This window comes from Trichomycterus rosablanca, chromosome 2, assembly GCF_030014385.1.
Source record: "Trichomycterus rosablanca isolate fTriRos1 chromosome 2, fTriRos1.hap1, whole genome shotgun sequence".
NCBI classification, from domain to species: Eukaryota; Metazoa; Chordata; class Actinopteri; order Siluriformes; family Trichomycteridae; genus Trichomycterus; species Trichomycterus rosablanca.
The window spans coordinates 29354679-29378254 of NC_085989.1; the positions used below are offsets into that span (position 1 = coordinate 29354679).

A 23576-nucleotide genomic window follows, 5' to 3' on the forward strand; every position below is an offset into this window, starting at 1 on the left:
TCCGGTGTTACGGAGAATTCAGTTCCCCCTGTTTCCCCTTTAACGCGCATGTGCAAAAATCATGACGTTTTTTTCAGTCGCTTCGTTGAGCGTCGGTTTATTTGGAATATGTGTTTATAGCGGTATGTTCTTTTCACATTTCATGTTGTATGTTAGGTAGTTTGTGATTAAATACATACTTTAAAGTATTGAATGAACTACTGTCAGAGGTTTTATTGCTCCACCGCAAGTCAGAGGTTTTCACACTGCTGTCTTCAGCCTTGCTGTCAATCAACTAGAATGAACGTGTCAGATTTATTTGTAAATATATCCTAATACAGGACATGCTCTTATTCACACACTAGTTTAAGGTTATTCATCTCAGCTGCACTACCATTTACTTTCAAGAATAGTTTCATTCATGGTGATCTCTCGTTCATTTAAACTTCACAAACTGCATCCATGTGATTTAAAATTAACAAACAGTATGTAGAACAAGTTTAAGCTATAGACCAGTCCATTACACTAACAACACAGGGGGGAACACATTTACCTGGAGACCTGGGGAATATGGTTCCCCACATGTATATTACTGTGTGTGTAATTATAAAACTCTACAGTGATGCTGGTGATGTATTTACCTGTTGTTATTATGTAGAACAAGTTTAACCTATAGATCAGTCCATTACACTAACAACACAGGGGGGAACACATTTACCTGGAGACCTGGGGAATATGGTTCCCCACATGTATATTACTGTGTGATGATTCTTTTCTTTTTTTTAGTGCAAACTACAGGCACACACACATTTTAAGAACAAAATATCTGTATTAGAAATTAGTGTTAAACTAAATTATGCATATATTACAATTATGCAAATATATAATAAAGAAATCCACCTCCATGCAAATTAAAACTTAAATACATATTTATAGCTTAATAGAAATATATATATTTTTAAACGACATAAAATAAAATCTGGGATGGTGCCCTGGGATTGACTAGCATCACATCCATAGTGCACTCCTGCCGTACGTCCAGTTTCCCCAGGAACAGTTCTGGATCCTCCACGGCCATGACCAGGATAAAGCAGTTACTAAACAGAAATGAATGATTAATTTACTATCTACTTTTTAAATAAACTAAAAGAGCAACATAAAATAAAATACAGCAACAAGCAAACTTTTTAGAAATAACGTCCCAGTTAACCTTGGTCTAATCTTCAGTACATGCCGGACAATGAAGGTCTTCCTCTACTGGTGGGTTGCCAACACATGACTGGTGGTACCATCTGTCACATCCATCACAGGCTATAATAGATAGATCACTTTATTAATCCCAGAGGGAAAGTCAAGGACATATATAATAGCATGGTGCAGTGAAAAAGCCAATAAAATTAAGGCATTATTTCTTTGGTACCACCAGTCATGTGTTGGCAACCCACCAGTAGAGGAAGACCTTCATTGTCCGGCATGTACTTAAGATTAGACCAAGGTTAACTGGGACGTTATTTCTAAAAAGTTTGCTTGTTGCTGTATTTTATTTTATGTTGCTCTTTTAGTTTATTTAAAAAGTAGATAGTAAATTAATCATTCATTTCTGTTTAGTAACTGCTTTATCCTGGTCATGGCCGTGGAGGATCCAGAACTGTTCCTGGGGAAACTGGACGTACGGCAGGAGTGCACTATGGATGTGATGCTAGTCAATCCCAGGGCACCATCCCAGATTTTATTTTATTTCGTTTAAAAATATATATATTTCTATTAAGCTATAAATATGTATTTAAGTTTTAATTTGCATTGAGGTGGATTTCTTTATTATATATTTGCATAATTGTAATATATGCATAATTTAGTTTAACACTAATTTCTAATACAGATATTTTGTTCTTAAAATGTGTGTGTGCCTGTAGTTTGCACTAAAAAAAAGAAAAGAATCATCACACAGTAATATACATGTGGGGAACCATATTCCCCAGGTCTCCAGGTAAATGTGTTCCCCCCTGTGTTGTTAGTGTAATGGACTGATCTATAGGTTAAACTTGTTCTACATAATAACAACAGGTAAATACATCACCAGCATCACTGTAGTGTTATATGAATACACACACAGTGATATACATGTGGGGAACCATATTCCCCAGGTCTCCAGGTAAATGTGTTCCCCCCTGTGTTGTTAGTATAATGGACTGATCTATAGGTTAAACTTGTTCTACATAATAGCAACAGTTAAATACATCACCAGCATCACTGTAGTGTTTTATAATTACACACACAGTGATATACATGTGGGGAACCATTTTTTCCAGGTCTCCAGGTAAATGTGTTCCCCCCTGTGTTGTTAGTGTAATGGACTGATCTATAGGTTAAACTTGTTCTACATAATAACAACAGGTAAATACATCACCAGCATCACTGTGGTGTTATATGAATACACACACAGTAATATACATGTGGGGAACCATATTCCCCAGGTCTCCAGGTAAATGTGTTCCCCCCTGTGTTTTAGTGTAATGGACTGGTCTATAGGGTAAACTTGTTCTACATAATAACAACAGGTAAATACATCACCAGCATCACTGTAGAGTTTTATAATTACACACACAGTGATATACATGTGGGGAACCATTTTTTCCAGGTCTCCAGGTAAATGTGTTCCCCCCTGTGTTTTAGTGTAATGGACTGATCTATAGGTTAAACTTGTTCTACATAATAACAACAGGTAAATACATCACCAGCATCACTGTAGTGTTATATGAATACACACACAGTAATATACATGTGGGGAACCATATTCCCCAGGTCTCCAGGTAAATGTGTTCCCCCCTGTGTTGTTAGTGTAATGGACTGATCTATAGGTTAAACTTGTTCTACATAATAACAACAGGTAAATACATCACCAGCATCACTGTAGAGTTTTATAATTACACACACAGTGATATACATGTGGGGAACCATATTCCCCAGGTCTCCAGGTAAATGTGTTCCCCCCTGTGTTGTTAGTGTAATGGACTGATCTATAGGTTAAACTTGTTCTACATAATAACAACAGGTAAATACATCACCAGCATCACTGTAGAGTTTTATAATTACACACACAGTAATATACATGTGGGGAACCATATTCCCCAGGTCTCCAGGTAAATGTGTTCCCCCCTGTGTTGTTAGTGTAATGGACTGATCTATAGGTTAAACTTGTTCTACATACTGTTTGTTAATTTTAAATCACATGGATGCAGTTTGTGAAGTTTAAATGAACGAGAGATCACCATGAATGAAACTATTCTTGAAAGTAAATGGTAGTGCAGCTGAGATGAATAACCTTAAACTAGTGTGTGAATAAGAGCATGTCCTGTATTAGGATATATTTACAAATAAATCTGACACGTTTATTCTAGTTGTTTGACAGCAAGGCTGAAGACAGCAGTGTGAAAACCTCTGACTTGCGGTGGAGCAATAAAACCTCTGACAGTAGTTCATTCAATACTTTAAAGTATGTATTTAATCACAAACTACCTAACATACAACATGAAATGTGAAAAGAACATACCGCTATAAACACATATTCCAAATAAACCGACGCTCAACGAAGCGACTGAAAAAAACGTCATGATTTTTGCACATGCGCGTTAAAGGGGAAACAGGGGGAACTGAATTCTCCGTAACACCGGCGCCACATATATTAAATATAAAACTCGCAAATCCTCAAGTGGAGTAAATATGCACACAGACAGCTCGCTAACCATACTAGCCAGTTTTTGGGATAAAGAGGAAAACCACAGTACCCAGCACAAGCTTGTGCAGACTCCTAAGTAGTGTAGTGTACAATTGCAACTGAAAATATTCAACATTCAATTTTTACGACGGCGTATTAGGGCCACTTTAAAGAAAAATATTTTTAAAAATTTTGATTTTGAGAATAAAGTCAAAGTATTACGAGAATAAAGTCGAAATAATTACAAGATTAAAGTCAAAATAATTACGAGATTAAAGTCGAAATATTATGGCCATAGCAACCTCCTTGTGTTAAAATGAGGGATGTTCATGATTTGTACTTTCATATCAGTTTTACAAATAAAGAAATACCCAATCTCCTGCACATCAGCACCAGTTTGTTATTAGTATAAGGACAGTGAAATGGCTTTGTAATAAACTGGGTTTATTTAGAAGAACGTTCGCCAACGGTTCGCTTGGCGTCTGCGTCTTCGCCACTACTTTAACCGAGCCTTATGCACTCGTATGATAAACTAAAGCTGTATGGCATCGCTATAAATGGTTGCATTGACATGTTTAGTCATCATGTCATGTGGATGGAAGTGTACAATACAAACAGCCAAAAAGAATCGTGGGTTATTGGATAACCACAATAACACTCATTATAAGCTGCCCTCGGCGCTTGCATGCCGATCCAGGTACTGAGACCCGTGCTTCTCTGAACTGACAAGCCTACGACGGATGCACACTCTTTAATCTCAAAATAATTTCGACTTTATTCTCATAATATAAAATAAAAATTCGAAACTTATACGACTTTATTCTCGAAATCAAAACTTAAAAACATTTTAGACAGTGGCCCTAATACGCCGTCGTACTAAATTTTTTTAAATTATTTATCAATAATTTTGAATGTTTTCAGTCTATCTGTTTGCTTTTGGCTGGTGTTATCTGGTGGTGATCCTTACCAGCATAAAGTGGTTAGTATAAATGATTAAAATAGAAATATGCTGGACAATAAAACTTCACTGTAAACTAGGTATTTGTGTCCTACATCTAATAATAATAATAAAATATTAGAATGGTATTAATAATTATTATTCATAATTTCATCTATAAAAAAATTTAATTGGTGTTGCATGGATTTCTAAAAACATATTTTTTTAGGTATAATGCCAGTCAGTGTATTTAAGCTTTTTTTTTTTATTTGTCGTTTAAATATAAGAATCATATTAAAAATTTTACAAAAGACATTAACCTGGAGATTGAGACTATTAGTTCATGCCCATTTATATATAGTTATGAATTATTTAAAACTAAATGTATTGAACACTTTACCCATACATTAAACTTAAAATGTACTCAAACCTATTTAATTTCATTTACCTACCATGTACTGGTCTATATTAGTAACTGTATATGTGGTTTATTTATAAGGGCTCTCAAAAGGCTTTAAAGTCATTTACTTCATGTACTACATTCACCAAAATCCCAGGTGGTGCCAAGAACACCAAATAATGTACATTATACAAGTTGTTTACAATAGACTCAAAACTTAAAAAAAAATCTTCATTGCATAATACTTTGTCACCTAACATTGTACATGTAACTTATTTAAACTTAGCTAATAAATTACACACATTTAGGACTTATGGTAGGGCTGTTTTGCCCTAAAAACAAAATAGATTAGGATGTATTGAAAATGTGTTCGTGTCAAAGTATAGTAGATTATTGTGATACAGGATGTGTACTTATTGAATTATATTAAAAAAATATAATGTGATTGGACACAAACATGCACATCATGACACACACAAAAGGATTTTGTCTTTAAAAATAAATGTGCAAGATATGAGATGGTCTATATCCAAAAGGTTTATTTACAAAGTGAAATAAGCCATTTAGACAAGGGTAAATATCTATCATTGACAGTGTTTTCTCAATATTAGGCAGCAAAGATGTTTTTGGCTATTAATAAACCAGTCTTCATGTACTGTCCCAAGTCTTTACACTTTTAAAGGTAGGGAAAAAGCCTCTGTCCACATTAGGAAATGACACATCCACCTTTCTCCTTGAATGGATTCTTCTCCTCTGGGATGCCTTTGACCAAGGGATCGTCATCTGTACCACTCTGAATATATTCCATGATTTCTTCACAGCCTTTAGACACCTAAAGGTGAATAAAAAATTACTCAGTGCTTACATACATAATGTTTTATAATACAAATATGCCTTGTAAAATTGACTCAAGGTTAATCTCTGAATATCTTACTATGTAAAACATTAGCATAAAAAGGGCTGCAGTTTAACTCCTGAAAGCTTTGAATCACATTCAGTGCCAATTACAGTACTTTACCTTTAACAACATATAAAAGTTTTTAAATAATACACAATTCATATTAGTGATATGCACTTAGAAAAAAAACAAGCTTACCTTTTCCCTCTCTAGTTTTACCTCAATTTTTAGCTGATTTACTTCCATTTTTGCCTTATCCAGGTCCGTCAGATCCTCTACGTTTATAACCGGCATAGTCTGTGAAATAACACAATTGTTAAGAAAGCTGAGTAACATCTTTTATTTTTAAATTTAAACAGCATAAAATTACTAATAATGTCTAAACTTACTTTTACTTATGACAAGGTGTCTTCCACCCTGAAAACGACCAGGGAATCCTTCTGCTCTATCTCAATCCGGGTTATAAAGTAATCCTTATAAACACTGTAATCTCTTAATCTTATTAAAACACTCTTATTTTGCCATTTATTTAGACATGTATTTAAAAAGGGAGACATTATGTTACTACTTTTGGTTGTCACGCAGAATTTTAAGAATGTACACAGACTTTAGAGTAGTGTGAAATGCTAGTGTTTTTTTTTTTTTTTTTTTGCAATCATAGTAAAATGATTTAAAAAATTTAGGTCAAGGGAACAAAGCATTGCAAATCACAATGACAAGAAACCTAATCCATGTTTAACATCAACCTGTCATTTTGGACAATGCATAATTAGTCCCAAATAACATTTTTGCTTAAGAAATCAGAGGGGTGCCCACAAATAAAAGTACAAACCCCCCAAAAGTTGGGACATTTTGTAAAATTTATTAAAAAGAAGAATGTCTGATTTGTTCCACAAAGAAAAGTTTTTCCAAAGTAGTGTTCTCAGTTTCCAAAAAATGTAAAGTGTAAACTTGTTTTTATTTAAAAAATACATTTAAGTTGGTCAGTGAAAAGTTGGATTCTTTTGTTGTACTTTTGCCATTAATCAGATTACAGAATGTTCCAACATTTCTGTAAATGAGGTTTCTATTTTTTATTCAGTTTCATTAGTTTGAAGTGTTTGAGAAAAATGACTGAAACCAGGATCATAACTCTGACTACTGATAGGGTGTAAAATGAAGTGAGTCATTCCTCACTGCTTATTGACCTGAAACTATGCAAAGAAGCCTTAAAATTAACAAGTGCTTATGAATTTTTTTGACAGACTGTCCAAAAGTTATTTTTTGCTCCCTTTCCACTTTTCAAAAATGTCAGCCTTGTTTCGTCTATTCCTATAAGACAAAGGTATATGTTTGTATATGCATATACCTTTTAAAATAAATACAAGTTTATTGAGAAAATGGTATTAAAAACCTGTTAAAAGATGGATGCACAAGAAGGCAGCTGGGGATAAAGTGTTGAAATCATTAAAAAAAACAAGACCCAAGTGCTTGCCCAAGTCATTGTTAGAAAGAAAATGTAATATAGGAGACTATTTTAATAAAACCTATTTGGCAACATCTTTGAGTACACAGTAATATCAAAAGGCCATCAATTTGCCAGTAAAGTTCATTCATTTTCACTGACTGTTCTGTCACGATTTGGGTCACAGCCAGTCTTGAGATTACTCATAAACACTGTAAGCAAGGTGTAACCACATACCATACATACTGCCAGTTCATCATACACTCACTAACACCTATAAACTATGTAGCGTGACCAAAGCAAGGGTATCCTGAAGACCCCCCCACACACACACACTCACACGCACACAATGATAATAAGAACTCGTGCATGTCGTCTAGTTGAACCAACAAGTTTAGAAAGGCTATATTCTCTAACTACATCCATATTAAATAAAGCAAGATGTTTCCTTTGGTGTGTTTGCTAATACAGTGCTCCTAAATCCCTGCAACGCTTTGGTAAGTGGTCGCCCTGTGGTGATCTCTTTTCTGTCAATCATCATTTATCATTCATTAATCTATAATAATAATCTAATCTAAAAACACTAACCAGGAAACATTAAGCAAAGGGCAAAAATGCTATATCAGCATTGAAGTATTCAAAGAAAATCCACATGGGCACAAGAGAACATACCAAATTTCTCACAGACCGTGACCAGGGCAAGGTTTAAACCTAGTTCATTTTACATTAAAGCTAAGGGATCGCCACATTACCAGGTGCACCACCATGTCACCTTCATTAACATTAGTAAAGAAAAGTACAATTTCCAAACGTGTTTTGGTGTAATTGTGTGAGATGTTTAGCTATGGAGGCTGTGCTGGCATAGCAGGCATAGATTGGGGAAAGTATGTGAATGTCTTTGTGTGGTTCAGCCAAAGCCCAGATTTAAACCCCAATCAAACATCTGTGGAGAGACTTGAGTTTGGTAGTTCAGAGATTCTTGCATTCCAATAAACTGCCCAAATCAAGGTGCCATAGATGCCGAAGGGGCTTCTACAAAGTATGTAAATTTCCCCCCCAGTAACCTTAATATGTTTAAAAGATATGTATAAGCATAAATAAATAAAACATTCTGCTTATCATGTCTTTGCTGTAAAATACGTTCAACACAACACACTCGTCTTATTATTGTTATTATTAATATTATTTTAAAATGCTATTCGGCTGATGTTTGTAGAGTTGGAAAGACAGCAGCGACTCCACGTGTAACGTGTTTGTGAAACGTGTTCGCACTGGCGGATCCACAAGCTTTCTGGGAACTCCTCGTCATTTTCGAAAATAAAATTTCCTGCGTCTTACAAACAATTTCAGGACGTAAAATAGTCTACTACTAATAATGTCGTAAGTATTCCCACTCGGATCCACCTTATTATATATGACGTAAATCAACAAAAGTTTTTAGTCACTGCAACACGCCCATGGTTCCCACCGGACATCAGCGCTTCAGCGAGTACCTATAAAAAGCCCTAAAGGAAATCTCTACAGTTTACACAGACACCCCGAAACTAAAACTTAGATCCCACAACCTACAGAAATGATGAAGGGTTATTTTATTGGAGGGTTTTTACTTATAAACTTGTTCCAGAACGTATTTGCAGTCCGAAGTCCACACAGAGGTAAATATACCGATTTGTGTCCCCTTTTCTCGTATAGAACTTTTCCACTTTTGTGTACAAAGCAGACGTGCTCACTGGCTGACGGTCCTCACCAACAGCCGAAACAAAGTCAAACTCAAGTTTAGGATATGTACCATTATCTCATTTTTCTAACAAAATGTATTTGTATGTTTTCCTTTTTGCATGGCTTACAGAGGTTTGCCTTCTCCAAGTGGATGAGGGACCGTGTTTCGAAGATGTGCAGCGTTTCTACTACAACACCATCACCCAGCGCTGTGAGAGGTTTAGCTATGGAGGCTGCGAAGGAAACCAAAACAACTTCAAGTTCTATGAGGAGTGTCACAAAACCTGCTACTCTGTACCAAGTATGTGGCTTAAATTCACTTTTTAATTCGTTTAACATGTTTCATACTTTCTTCACTAGCATAATGATTGGAATTGATTTTTTATTGCAATGTCTAATGAATAATACATTTGTTACCTAAATGTAAAAAGAACTACATTTATTAATTTATATACACTTAATTTTAAATGTATGCACTGAGTTTTAGCTTAGTTTAGTGTTAAAGGCTTTTAAGTTTTGTAACTTAATTTACTGTATTTGTATTCAATGTGTGGGTTTCTAAAAGTTTTTAATTTGATGATACAGAAAATATTAAAATATTAATCACCAGTGCTATTTTCCATTATATGTTTTCCTTTCTGTACAGTAACTAAATTATTTTCGTTTGGGATCAATAAAGTATCCATCTATCTGTCTGCCTGTCTGTCTGGAAAGTTAATGCATGGGTCATAAATTTGTTTGTTAGTTTTCACTTCACTTTTACCCATCAAATCATAGGAACCATTGTCATAAAAACAGAAAAATCACTTGTTTGTGCGGTCCTTGTGTTTTAGGTACAGCTCAGTGTCTAGAGATTTTTTTACGGTTCAATATCACTGTTGGTTGTTATCTAACCAGCTCTTTTTTATGTATGTAAATTGGCCACATCTGTAAATCTTCGCCTTTGCACATTAGAAGGCATTTTACGTAGAAATTTTGTTTTGTGTCTGTTGCTATGAACAATTTGTACGTCTCAATTTACCCCATTTATGAATGAAAAGAGGCCAACATAGGACCAAGATATCTAGACATTACATAGTTAATGCACTCATTACAGAAAAGTAATGACACTTTCAGGATTATATGCTGTCTAAATCTGACAATGTGGAGTTTTCTATTAATCTTTAGTGGGCAGTAAAGGGGCTTCTATTCAGTTCTTTAAATTCTTTATTTTGTACACAAATCTATTCTATTTATGCATTTTTTCAGTTTTCTCCCAATCTAGTTGTATCCAATTACTCTTGTTATATCTCCACTCTACTGCTGCAGACCCCTACCCTGGCTGAGGTGGGTCGTACACTCCCTCCGACAAGTGTGCAGTTGCCAACCACTTCTTTTTACCTGCACAAGGCGGGTTTACACAGGGATCAGTATCACGACCGGAGAGTCACACACTGCTCTCCATTATCCCTTGTCTCTGTGCAGGAGCCATTGACCAAGCAGTAGAGGCTGTAACTGCAGCAGTAATTAAGAATCCCTCCGGACCTTCAACCTGGCAGACTTTAGCCAATCGTGCCTGCAGCAGAGATTAGCAGTAAAGTCTGTGTGTAGGAGCTTGCCCAACCAGTAGCAGAGCTGAGATTCAAACTTGCAAGCTCAAGATCTCACTACTGGTGGGCTTGTGTGTGGGCTTTCCCACTGCAGCATCCAAATGATCGAGTACATGAGTGCCCAGTGTATTGTGTTTTTAAACTTAACCTGACTACACTGTAAAAATACTGAACAGGGCCCCTGAACAAGGCCTTTAACACTCAATTGCTTGAACTGTGTTCAGTCGTAATTGTAAGTTGTTTCTGATAAAAGCACATGCTACATACCCATATAAATATGATGATAAATATGATTACAAAATTTTTTTTCTTTGCAGAAATTCCCAGGATCTGTCGTTTTCCAAAAGAAGTGGGGATTTGTAAAGCCCTTTTAAGACGCTACTTTTTCAACATGTCTACCATGCAGTGTGAGCAGTTTTTCTATGGAGGCTGCATGGGAAATGAAAACAATTTCCTAGATAAGAAATCATGTGTGGATTACTGCAGTCCCTCGAAATGTAAGTGAATAGAATGCAAACACCTGATGACTGATATTTTTTTGTTTTTATAAATCAAACAAAATCTACAGTTGCAGTTGGAAATATTCAACCCCCTCACTATAAAAGTTATTATGGTGATGTCTATAGAATTGGATAAAAATACACATTGAGAAGTCACACTTAACAGAGAATGAATATTTATTGAAGCATACAAACAAGCAAGTTCACATAATTTGCATGAAATAAAAAACATCTAGTTCTCTTGATAAATGTCCATGTGCACTATTATTCAACCCCCAGTCTCAGTCTCGGTGAAACATTTTTGCTTTTATAACTTCTAATAAGCAATTTTGGTACGTGCTAACAAGCTTTTACTAACAACCTCTATTGCGGAGGCTCTTGTCTTTTTCTTCTATTCTTCTCATATAAAACATTGCAGCTGCTTGATTTAAATCCTGCCATAGATTTTAATGGCCACTCCATAATATTCAAATTATAATCAAAACATTGGCATAGTGTTTTTCTGGTCATAAGCCTAACCTTTCTTGTGCCTAGCAGTTCCAGTTATTCATCGCTCTATAGAACTGTGTCCAGAACTCTCCAGACCTATCTAAATTCCTTCTGGTATATTCCTGTGCTTCTTGTTCAAGAGTGGTGTGCGTCATGTAGTCTGGCTTTGAGGTTTTGGGGATTGTTAAGGTTGTTAAGGATTTTCTTATGGGTGCCACTGGAATGTTTGTCCCAGTTTTCATCAGACCATCCTTTTTCTTTTTCTCCCACAGACAGGTACAAATTAATGGTGCAAATTTGTGACAGCTCCTTAGTTTTCACCATGGTTGCAACACACCTTGAACACTTGAACCTCTAATGGTTTAATCATGTTGTAACTTAACTTTAGCTCCTACAGACCAGCAGTAGACTTAAAGACTATTGTACTGTTTTATTGTATTGCTACAATAATCATTTTCTTTGTTCATTTGCTGCCTCAGGTCTACTTATAAAGACTTAATTAAAAGGAAAATCTAGCTTTGCAAAAAATGTTTACTGTTATATATCCTTATTTTCTTTGAGGGGTTGATTTTTTTCCAGTTGAAACTCTATATGTAAATAAATTACTTTTTAAATTAATCCTATTAAAAAACAGTAAGTGAGGTTACATGCACATAATAATTAGATAATGGGTAGTGTGATAGCCTGTTGTAAATCTGTGCACATTTCAGTACAGGTAGTAGCGTGTCTAATTCATTAATTAAGTAGATTATAATAAAACTGTTTTATTTACAGGATATCTTAAAGTGCTAATGCAAACCTGTTATATGTGTCATTTTTCCTTCACCTACATTTCTAATATTGCAAAATACTGTGTCTACATAATTTATGTGGTGAGAATGTTGTTTAATTATATTTTATACAACAGTGGTACCATTACTACTTTTACATAGTTTTTAATGATGAGTAACAACATTAATATTTTTTATCACATGTGGGTGCTGATTCAACAGATTAACGTAAATTATGCTGGCTGGTATAAAGAAGCGACCAATGGCTTAACACATTTTGAGACCTAATCTGAGATTTGTAAAGACCAAAACCACTTACTGTAATGGCAAAAAAGAAATGCATGGTAAAGTAGTAGAGAACATTCAAAGATTGCCTAAATTGTCAATAAAGCTTTAAACACTAGTCACAAACTAGTCTAGCAAAATTAATTTCATGATTATTGTAATAAATGCATAAAACACGTCTTTTTGTCTTATCTCAAACAAGTAATTTCATTATATTACACGTTTTAACTGCACAGTTAATTTGTAATTAAATGACACATTAGCTGCGTGATTTTAATGTTATGGTGTCATTTTGTAGCTGTTCCTGTGATCTGCAATGATGTTCGGGATAAAGGAAAATGCTCCGCGTCTATCCCAAGATATTTTTACAACTCGGCTACAAAAATGTGTGAAGAATTCGTTTACACAGGATGTGGAGGGAACGCTAACAATTTTATCTCCAAACAAAGCTGCTTGAATGTTTGTGCTAAAAGTAAGTGTCAAACTATAAATAACTAATACATATTATGAAAAATACTACATTACTACAATTAAAATAAATAACCATATATTTGTTGTTTAATTTGCTTTTTTTCAGAGGGCAAACCATGGAAACCCAAGATAAGAACATCTACAAAAACATTTCAAATGAGAATTTAATGTGTTATAATGTGCAGTATGTTTCTCAATAAGATTTGTATTCAAAATAGTGCCATTATACAAGTCTGAAAATCTTTCAGCACACCAACTGAACACACGTGCTGTGCTTATGTACGTCTCTTTAACTTTCTTTAAGTTTTTATAGTAGTATATATACAGCACAGTGGAACAGCAGGTAGTGTGGGTTTTACATCCTGGGTAAATGGGTTAGATTCTTGCCTCTGGTCACTGTTTGAGAGAAGTTTAACATGTTCCTCCCATGTCCATGTTGGTTGAGTAAATGGGTGAGTGTGTGATGGAGGCTGATTGGTATGAAATGATTACTGTGAATGAATGAACATTACATTTATAAATTTATATTATTATAAAGAATATTGCTCTTTAGTGAAGTTGATATTTTTTCTTACTTATGTAGTGTGATATCCATATAAGTGGCCTTCTGTTATGCCATCATTTAAACCCCTCTGTAAATATTTATATTTATATTTACAGAGAGACCTCTCTGTAAATGTATCATAAGATGTTGGACTGTTTCTATGCTGTTTTAAATAATGTTCCATTCAATTTTCTGGCAACCCGATCTTGGGCAAAAATGGTTTGAATCATAAACTGATTGGATTATGTTAATTTTCATATGAATAAATTAAAAAAGATACATATGACTGCTTATTTCACTGCAGCTGTTGTCAAATAATGTTAAAATATATTCGTTTGGGTGGTGCAGCAGTGCAATATGCTAGCCCTTCACCACAGGACACAGAGTTCAATTTTTAGCAAAGCCACAAGCCCAAACCAGCACTTAACAGACAATTCTCAGGATATTTTTTCTTCTTATGGCTCCAACAGCAACTTCTGTTGTCTAGTCGAGCACACAGCAGGACTGGTAAAAAATACATAAAGCACAGCATTCATTTTCATACGTGTTAGGGTTAAGAGCTTTTAACATGCTTGAGGAGACTTTGTTGGCCAATAAAGCTGTTAAAGAAGCCACAGCGGTCAACAAACTGCACAGGGAAATTGGATAGACCCCAGTTGGATACATCCAAGTATTTGTTGGGCTTCAAATTTAATGTTTTGAGCTTTATTCATCCTTATTTTTCTTTACTTTCCTTTATGTGCTGGGCATGCCTGGCCACTAAGGCGATAGGTGTAGCCACATATCTGTGAGAATAGGGAGGATTAACCCAATATGCACGATGCTTAACCAAGGTAGAACAATACTGAGACTAAAGAGCCATAAACAAATATAAAAGCAAAAATAAATGATGGCCAAAAAACAAAAATGTTTAAGGTTTAAAAAAGTCTGCAGAACAAAGTGGAAAGGTGATAAAACAGATAGACGAGTGTTTTAGTGGAGTAGGGGATCTCGTTCTCCAAAAGGAAAAAGGAGCAGAGCAGTCAATCAGCCACTGATGTAGCCTATGTCCAGTGCGGATTAGTTGGTGGGGCTTTGGTAAAAAGAGTGTGATCATGCCACCTCTGGAGGCAACTTGCCTGTCCAGGGTGGTCAGTCCGTGAAGACCAAAAAGCACCGCAATGCCATTGATGAGAAGCAAAGACTGTCTGATGAAAGAGACTGCCACAGACAGAAATCTGCATCTATGCTCCCTATCAGCCATTTGTGGCAGCGCAGATGGACATGATTCGTTAATCTAAGCCCACTGCTGGTGTGTCAGTTACAATACCATGATAAATGAGGGTTTGTGTAAAACACTAATGATTTACCACTTTTAAAATATTTCATCTATATTTTCATTGTTAAGCTTGAGTTTAAGCTTGAGAATAAAAGAGATTTTTCAACAATGTTATTTGTCACAATATTACATTTTAATAGAATAATTTAATAGCATATTTCTAAAAACACTTGCTCAGGGTTGCCTATTATAACCATACAAATACTGCCTACTTTGTCTTACACCAAATAATCACGGGTTTTTTTTTTTGGTAATTGTTTCAGACAAAAGTAAAAAAATTTCTAATTAATGATTGAAAGTTCAAAAGAACCACAATCGACCTGCCCCTTATGGTGAAATAATTATACTTAACTGCCACGCAATTATAATTTCTGTTAATAATTAATTAGTAAATCGTAACCATGGTAAATAAAAGATTGGTACTCATCATACTTAATAAAAAAATGTTACAGTCATATATAATGGTGCTTTTATTTAGTCAAAACAGCATTAATAAGGTCAGGCTCTGACGTTAGCCTGTTCTACAATCACCATAGCTTTCTATCTCAGATGTGTTGGAGGGTGTTAATGTACGTTTTGAAGACATGCAAACACCAAACATGTCACACTAAACTCAGTAACTTATTTTCTTATGGATCTTACTTTATGCATCGATATGCTGAAATACAATGGGGCACATCAGTGAGAAGTTTAGCACAATCTCCATGTGTCTGTGTGGTTTTCCTCTAGGCATTATGTTTTTCTTCCACAGCCCAATGACATGCAACAATTAAACTGGCTTCTCTAACATGGTCCTAGATGTGAGTGAGTTGAGTGAATTAGCAGGGTCAGGGTATTTTCCACAGCTTTTGGCCAATGTTTCAGCGCTTGACCCAACTGAGATACTAAGGCGTTGGTGTTCTAGAGTGAGTTACAAAATGGACTTGCCCCGCCTTACCTCGCTGAACTGCTCCATCCCCACACTTCTGCTCGGTGCCTCAGGTCAGCTGCTCCTGGAGGTACCAAGGTCAAAGCGTAAGCTCAGAGGGGATAGAGCTTTTTCAATCGCTGCCCCTAAATTATGGAACAACCTACCACTCCATATTAGACAGGCCTCTTCACTGGCTATTTTTAAAACTAGTCTTAAAACCCATTTTTATTCCTTGGCTTTCAATCCAGCATGAGACTTCTCATTGTTTCTAGTGTTTGTTTTATGTTTTATAATTATCTATGTACAGCACTTTGTCACAGCTGTTGTTGTTTTTAAAGTGCTCTATAAATAAAGTTGACTTGAGTTGACTTGACTTGACAAAAGCATGAAAAAGAGACCAGATAAGCACAGAATGGGGACACACCATCTAACACAACACACTTAACAAAAACAGTTAGTGAAAAACTTAAAATAAAAATGAAAAAAAAAAAGGATGAAGATAAATTACAAATCTAACAGTCAACATTGTCAGTCATTTAAGTAAAAAGTTAAATCCTTAAAAATACAAGAATTTAAAATGTCTTAGTATTTGTTATGCTCCGTTTATCTGCAATGACAGCATGCACTTATGGACTCCAAGTTTGGGCAAAATCTGAAGATCTGTGTTATACTAGCATGATTTTACAATATTCCAAAGAGCATCTTGTGAAGTTACTGAACGCTTTGCTTTCCCTGCCTTCTCTGTGGTTATTATACCAGCTGACTGCGAAGTAAAGTACACGACAGTCAGCTCTCCATATACAGCACCTTCTTGTGTATTTAAGTAGTCGTTGCAAAGCTTTGGTAATTAACATTTGTAATTAATCCTTGTAAAAAATCCTTACTTTGTTTTAATAAATGCAGCAAAAGAAGCAAAAAAAATTAATGCTACTATGACAGTGATGAACCATTAACCATACATGTCTCTGTAGCACCCCCTGGTGTGCTTGTCCGCTCACGCCTCAGGCCAGCCAAAGGCGCAGTTGTATTGAGATGACTGGATAAATATAGTAAAACGTCTATAAATCTTTGTCTATAATCGTTATCCAAGTAATAATAATACACAAATAACAACAAATAAATAAAAATAAACAAACTGTTTCTTTTTGGAACACATGCAATAATTATTGACAGTTCTGGCTGGAAAAAACTATGCCTGTCATTATTAACTAGTTAGTAAGTAAGTAAGTAAAGTTTATTTATATAGCGCTTTTCTAGGACCAGGCCACAAAGTGCTTTACAATGAAGTAAAATATAATAAAATGAAACACAAAATTAAAACTCATAAATGCTACACAATAACATAAATACTGTACATTAATACAATATCACAAATAAGAAACTATAAATGCACTATAAATACACATACATACATATACATACACAGATTTACCCATACACAAACATACACATACACTTCTTAAAAAGAAATTCAGCCCCATTGCTTAAGATCACTGCTCTGAAATGCTAAAGAATAAAAGTGTGTATTAAGACATTTCTTGAAGGTCAGTGTAAACTCAGAAAGTCTGATATCAAGTGGGAGACTATTCCATAATTTAGGAGCCTGGACAGAAAAAGTCCCCTTTCTGCCTCCGTTTGGTACGGGGCACAACCAGAAGCTCTTTATTGTTACACCTTCTGTTGCTGCTGATCAGATTTGCACAATAATAATAGGTAATTCTTGGATTTCTTAAGTAAACAGCCTTTTCAGGTCATTCAACAGCATCTGTTTTAGATTTGTTTCTAGAATCAAACTTTTTACCAAGCTTTAAATCATATTAGTGATAGTATTACATTAAAGACTGCAAGCGGTTAAGCCCCCATACCAGGGGCGGCTTGTTCCTTAGGGCGATCGGGCGACGCACCACCAAAGGGCGAAAGGGAAGAAATGTTTCTATCACAGCTTCTCATTGTTTCTAGTGTTTGTTTTATGTTTTATAATTATCTATGTACAGCACTTTGTCACAGCTGTTGTTGTTTTTAAAGTGCTCTATAAATAAAGTTGACTTGAGTTGACTTGACTTGACAAAAGCATGAAAAAGAGACCAGATAAGCACAGAATGGGGACACACCATCTAACACAACACACTTAACAAAAACAGTTAGTGAAAAACTTAAAATAAAAATGAAAAAAAAAAAGGATGAAGATAAATTACAAATCTAACAGTCAACATTGTCAGTCATTTAAGTAAAAAGTTAAATCCTTAAAAATACAAGAATTTAAAATGTCTTAGTATTTGTTATGCTCCGTTTATCTGCAATGACAGCATGCACTTATGGACTCCAAGTTTGGGCAAAATCTGAAGATCTGTGTTATACTAGCATGATTTTACAATATTCCAAAGAGCATCTTGTGAAGTTACTGAACGCTTTGCTTTCCCTGCCTTCTCTGTGGTTATTATACCAGCTGACTGCGAAGTAAAGTACACGACAGTCAGCTCTCCATATACAGCACCTTCTTGTGTATTTAAGTAGTCGTTGCAAAGCTTTGGTAATTAACATTTGTAATTAATCCTTGTAAAAAATCCTTACTTTGTTTTAATAAATGCAGCAAAAGAAGCAAAAAAAATTAATGCTACTATGACAGTGATGAACCATTAACCATACATGTCTCTGTAGCACCCCCTGGTGTGCTTGTCCGCTCACGCCTCAGGCCAGCCAAAGGCGCAGTTGTATTGAGATGACTGGATAAATATAGTAAAACGTCTATAAATCTTTGTCTATAATCGTTATCCAAGTAATAATAATACACAAATAACAACAAATAAATAAAAATAAACAAACTGTTTCTTTTTGGAACACATGCAATAATTATTGACAGTTCTGGCTGGAAAAAACTATGCCTGTCATTATTAACTAGTTAGTAAGTAAGTAAGTAAAGTTTATTTATATAGCGCTTTTCTAGGACCAGGCCACAAAGTGCTTTACAATGAAGTAAAATATAATAAAATGAAACACAAAATTAAAACTCATAAATGCTACACAATAACATAAATACTGTACATTAATACAATATCACAAATAAGAAACTATAAATGCACTATAAATACACATACATACATATACATACACAGATTTACCCATACACAAACATACACATACACTTCTTAAAAAGAAATTCAGCCCCATTGCTTAAGATCACTGCTCTGAAATGCTAAAGAATAAAAGTGTGTATTAAGACATTTCTTGAAGGTCAGTGTAAACTCAGAAAGTCTGATATCAAGTGGGAGACTATTCCATAATTTAGGAGCCTGGACAGAAAAAGTCCCCTTTCTGCCTCCGTTTGGTACGGGGCACAACCAGAAGCTCTTTATTGTTACACCTTCTGTTGCTGCTGATCAGATTTGCACAATAATAATAGGTAATTCTTGGATTTCTTAAGTAAACAGCCTTTTCAGGTCATTCAACAGCATCTGTTTTAGATTTGTTTCTAGAATCAAACTTTTTACCAAGCTTTAAATCATATTAGTGATAGTATTACATTAAAGACTGCAAGCGGTTAAGCCCCCATACCAGGGGCGGCTTGTTCCTTAGGGCGATCGGGCGACGCACCACCAAAGGGCGAAAGGGAAGAAATGTTTCTATCACAGCTGTGACTGTTCTGGACAGTCTGTCTTGCCTTTGAATATCGTAGTCCAATCAGCGTCGAGTTGTGTTCCTACAGTACCGCCCCTTTTGGGGCGATTTCAGTCTGATTGAAAATCGCCCCGGATTGCTCTCATAGACTCTCATGTTAAGGCTCTTTTTTTCGAACTGCAGGCGCTGCAATACAATCTGAATGGGTTCCGGCAGGGCTCGCCCTTACGTGCTGGCGTCACACGTAACCTGGTGTCGTGATCTCGTCACCATGACTACCATCACCTCAGTTCGGAGCAACTCCATCGTGTCATTAAGGGAAATGCCATTAAGTCGTCATAGTAATCAGGATAGATTAGCAACTTAAGAATAAGGGCCACCCAGACCAAATTTAAACATCAAGCAAGTATCTACAAAGGGGGGAAAATCATATAAGTTACAAGTAAATTGCAAGTAAGTAATATAATTTTTAATTTGTGAATTGTGAATGCACTTATTGTATCTCCCCAACTGTTTAATTGTACTTCTTTATTCATTGCACATCAGCCCCGATGCCAATCTTTATTCTGGATCTGCTGCACCTAAAATAAAATGCTATCTGATGGAGACTGAATTAAACTGTTAGTGTGAAGGCTTTACTTAATTTTATGATTAATGGTAAAGCTGGTCTCTCTCCATGTTCAAAGTTATTTGTGAGGGCAAACTGACAGATGACTTAAGATGTTAATTATTTTAGCTTTAATTTACCCATTGAACGGGTCACCTTGGCCATCATTGCAACAATTACCCTACCCTGAGAGATTTGGCAGGAGCCGCCACTGCCCCATACCCCCCACAATTAAAACAACAGAAAAACTTAAATGATTTATTCTCACTGTCCAAAACATTGTCTTTGCCAAATTGTTCATTTTGGAGATATTTGCAGAATGCCCAGTCCTCAGGAGAGTGCAAACAGTATTTGTTCTTTGTCCCCTTGTAGACTGATCCCCCAGGTCATGTTTTTGTGCCATTTTAAGCCTACTGAATTTCCACCATTTATGTGCAGCCTTTAAATAAAGACCAAAAAATTGTTAATGGTATTGGATGTATTATTATGATCGAGGTTTTCTGGATAATTACGTGATTTATTGTAGAAAGCCAAGTAAGTAGATACTTACAGCTGCACTGTTACATGGTATCAGTTTGAGCAGACACTTGGTTGTATTTGTTTCTGCAGAAGCAATGGGCTTACATTTGACCTGCTTAAACTGCCACAAGATGGAGTTGTACATTCATGCTATTACAGCTCTTTTGATGAATTGCCTGCAAAAATGCTGGCGTCATTAATCTGGTGTAGCTTTGCTTATACTTTTAATTTGTTGATATTATGTTGAGATCACTACTCTGTGGGGGCCATATCATCACTTCCAAGACTCTTCTTCTTTACACTGAAGATAGTTCCTAATGACATTGGCTATATGTTTGGGGTTGTTTGGGGTCCTGCTGCAGAAAAAAATAGACGCCTCTATGATCGCATTGCATGATGGATAAGTATCTGCCAGTATTTCCCATTAATCTTGACCAAATCCCCAGCTCCACAACCTCGTACTGTTGCTCACCTTAAGAAGTGTTTGCAGAAAAAATGATACAGGAAAAAAATAGTTTAATTAAAACTATTAAAATGTAATTAAAATTAGCTAAATTTCTTATTTGCAATGTGATAATAAAGGTTTTGAAAGAGTCAATGTCAGATGTTCAAAAACGTTTTTTCACATCTAAAGTGGTGAATAGGTAAAAATGATGCTATTGGATATAAAAGGAACATTAATGAAAAGCTTAGTTGTTTGTCAGTAAAGAGAAATGATTAGTAAAGTTTTGCATGTATTAAGCGATTTTACATTCTACAATTCATTACAGTATTAAAATATTTAGAGAACCTGTAAAATCTCTGTGCATAAAAGGTGAGGATGAAAACCAATATAAAATAAAATGCCCATAATCTGTAAACCTTCAGACAGTGCTACATCAAAAACTGACAAAACTTCCATAATAATGAATTTAACCACTTGAGCCCTGGAATATGTTGGCATATACTGTACTTGTTATTAAACACATTTTCTCACTGTGTCTACTAATGTAAGTTAAGGCTCTACTTTGCAAAGCAAAAAGCATATATCAACAACAAACAAAAATGCTGCCAACTTCTCTGAGCTCAATCTCAGAGACAGACAGACAGATGCAAATTGGAAACATGTTCTGAAGTCTGACAAGGCCAGCTTCTAAATCGCTTTTGAAAATAATAAAGCGTATTCTTTTGGACAAAACGGAAAAGGACAGTCTTCATTGTTAACAATGATGAAAAAAAAACCCAGCATCTATCACAGTATGTGGGTGTGTTGATGCCAATAGCATGGGGGAATTGCACATCTCTAAAGGGCCCATTAATAAGCATTTCTAAAGCAACATATGCTACCACTACAATACCAATCCACATTCTGCACACTACAGCTGAATAACAGTGTGGCTTAGTAGTAAGATAGTGCAGGTGCACACTGGCCTGTCTGCAGTCCACACCTCTTTCTCTTTGTAAACGTGCGTCATATTATAAAGCACAATATATGACAATGGTACGGTGGCCGAGAAGTGCAAAACAAATTTACATTTCAGAAAACAAAATTACAAAAAAACTAAAACAAATTTACAACAAAAGCAAAAACAAATTTACAAGTGCTCGGGTACCCAGTGTTTGTAAATTTGTTTTGGCATATGTAAAAGTGTTTCAGCACTTGTAAATTTATTTTCGGCATATGTAATTTTGTTTTCTAAAATGTATATTTGTTTTGCACTTCCCGGCCGCACATTTCTGACGGAAAAGGCAGGGACAATAACACCGGAAGTGCGTGTTGCTTACCTGCTGTCAATCAAACTGTTTCTCAGCGATAAAGTGAACGGAGTTTGTGATGGTGACGATAAACAAGGTTTTGTCTAGTTTGTGGAAATCATTTTATCCAGTTGACCCGCTATTGTTTTTCTTGTGGAAAGTTTTGTGCAGATGTTTAGACGTGGCGTGTGCATCTCTATTTACCGTCCGCTCTTCTAAACATCTAAGGAATTCCCACAAGAACAACAAAAGCGAAATAATGAAAATAATTAACACAAAATGGACAAAACATTGTTTATTAGGGACGGAACATTTGATACCGAGGCTTTAAAGCTTGTTTCACTTTTGTAACACTGGACTCAGTGTATCGGAGCTCGTATTAAAGCAGCATGTGCGGGACTGATGAAGCTTTGTGCTGAGTTTTATCTCACTCACTATATAAGAGACAATCAAACCAGGGTTACCCACCGTCCTGTAACATACACAATCCTTCTTTATCTGGAGACCAAACGCCGCGTTCAGTATTGAACTGATACAGGACGCTTTGTTCCATATTTTTATCAATGGGAGACTGAGGGAATTATATTAAGTAGTGTTCACTTTTATTCTTAGTAACGGTGTGTGTGCGCTGGTTATAGCAGCAGGGGGGGACCTTACACAGTCATGAGAACAAAGGTTTTATTTATGGTGTTTAACATTTATTATTTTCATTCTTTATAATAAGTCAGAACCATATTTTAGGCAAAACAACGCACTCCTCCCACTGTGCTACACATACAGCGGTTTATTAAACAGGTTATGTCACGTTACTAAGAATAAAAGTGAACACTACTTAATATAATGAATTAAGCAGCAGTTTCCTTCTGTTTTATACACATCACACTGTCTCCCATTGATAAAAATACGGAACAAAGCGTCCTGTATCAGTTCAATACAGAACGCGGCGTTTAGTCTCCAGATAAAGCAGGATTCTGTATGTTACAGGACGGTGGGTAACCCTGGTTTGATTGTCTCTTATATAGTGAGTGAGATAAAACACAGCACAAAGCTTCATCAGTCCCGCACATGCTGAGTCCAGTGTTACAAAAGTGAAACAAGCTTCAACAAGCCTCGGTATCAAATGTTCCGTCCCT

General features: G+C 35.6%; 2 protein-coding genes and 1 long non-coding RNA gene across 3 annotated transcripts; 1 reads left to right on the plus strand and 2 right to left on the minus strand.

The window, feature by feature from the left end:
• Window positions 1–883: 883 nt before the first annotated feature.
• Window positions 884–3642, minus strand: LOC134308348 (uncharacterized). Its single transcript, XR_010010622.1, has 3 exons — window positions 3530–3642; window positions 1190–1290; window positions 884–1076 (listed from the first exon to the last, which is right to left on the minus strand). It is a non-coding gene; the product is annotated as an uncharacterized LOC134308348 (long non-coding RNA).
• A 1965-nt stretch (window positions 3643–5607) lies between these two features.
• Window positions 5608–6368, minus strand: gngt1 (guanine nucleotide binding protein (G protein), gamma transducing activity polypeptide 1). Its single transcript, XM_062990686.1, has 3 exons — window positions 6319–6368; window positions 6128–6226; window positions 5608–5863 (listed from the first exon to the last, which is right to left on the minus strand). The coding sequence occupies exons 2-3, from the start codon at window positions 6221–6223 to the stop codon at window positions 5738–5740; spliced, it is 222 nt and encodes a 73-aa protein (XP_062846756.1). The 5' UTR covers window positions 6224–6226; window positions 6319–6368; the 3' UTR covers window positions 5608–5737.
• A 2548-nt stretch (window positions 6369–8916) lies between these two features.
• On the plus strand, window positions 8917–14019 carry tfpi2 (tissue factor pathway inhibitor 2). Its single transcript, XM_062990685.1, has 5 exons — window positions 8917–9028; window positions 9223–9393; window positions 10999–11178; window positions 13024–13197; window positions 13303–14019. The coding sequence occupies exons 1-5, from the start codon at window positions 8947–8949 to the stop codon at window positions 13362–13364; spliced, it is 669 nt and encodes a 222-aa protein (XP_062846755.1). The 5' UTR covers window positions 8917–8946; the 3' UTR covers window positions 13365–14019.
• The last annotated feature ends 9557 nt before the right edge of the window (window positions 14020–23576 follow it).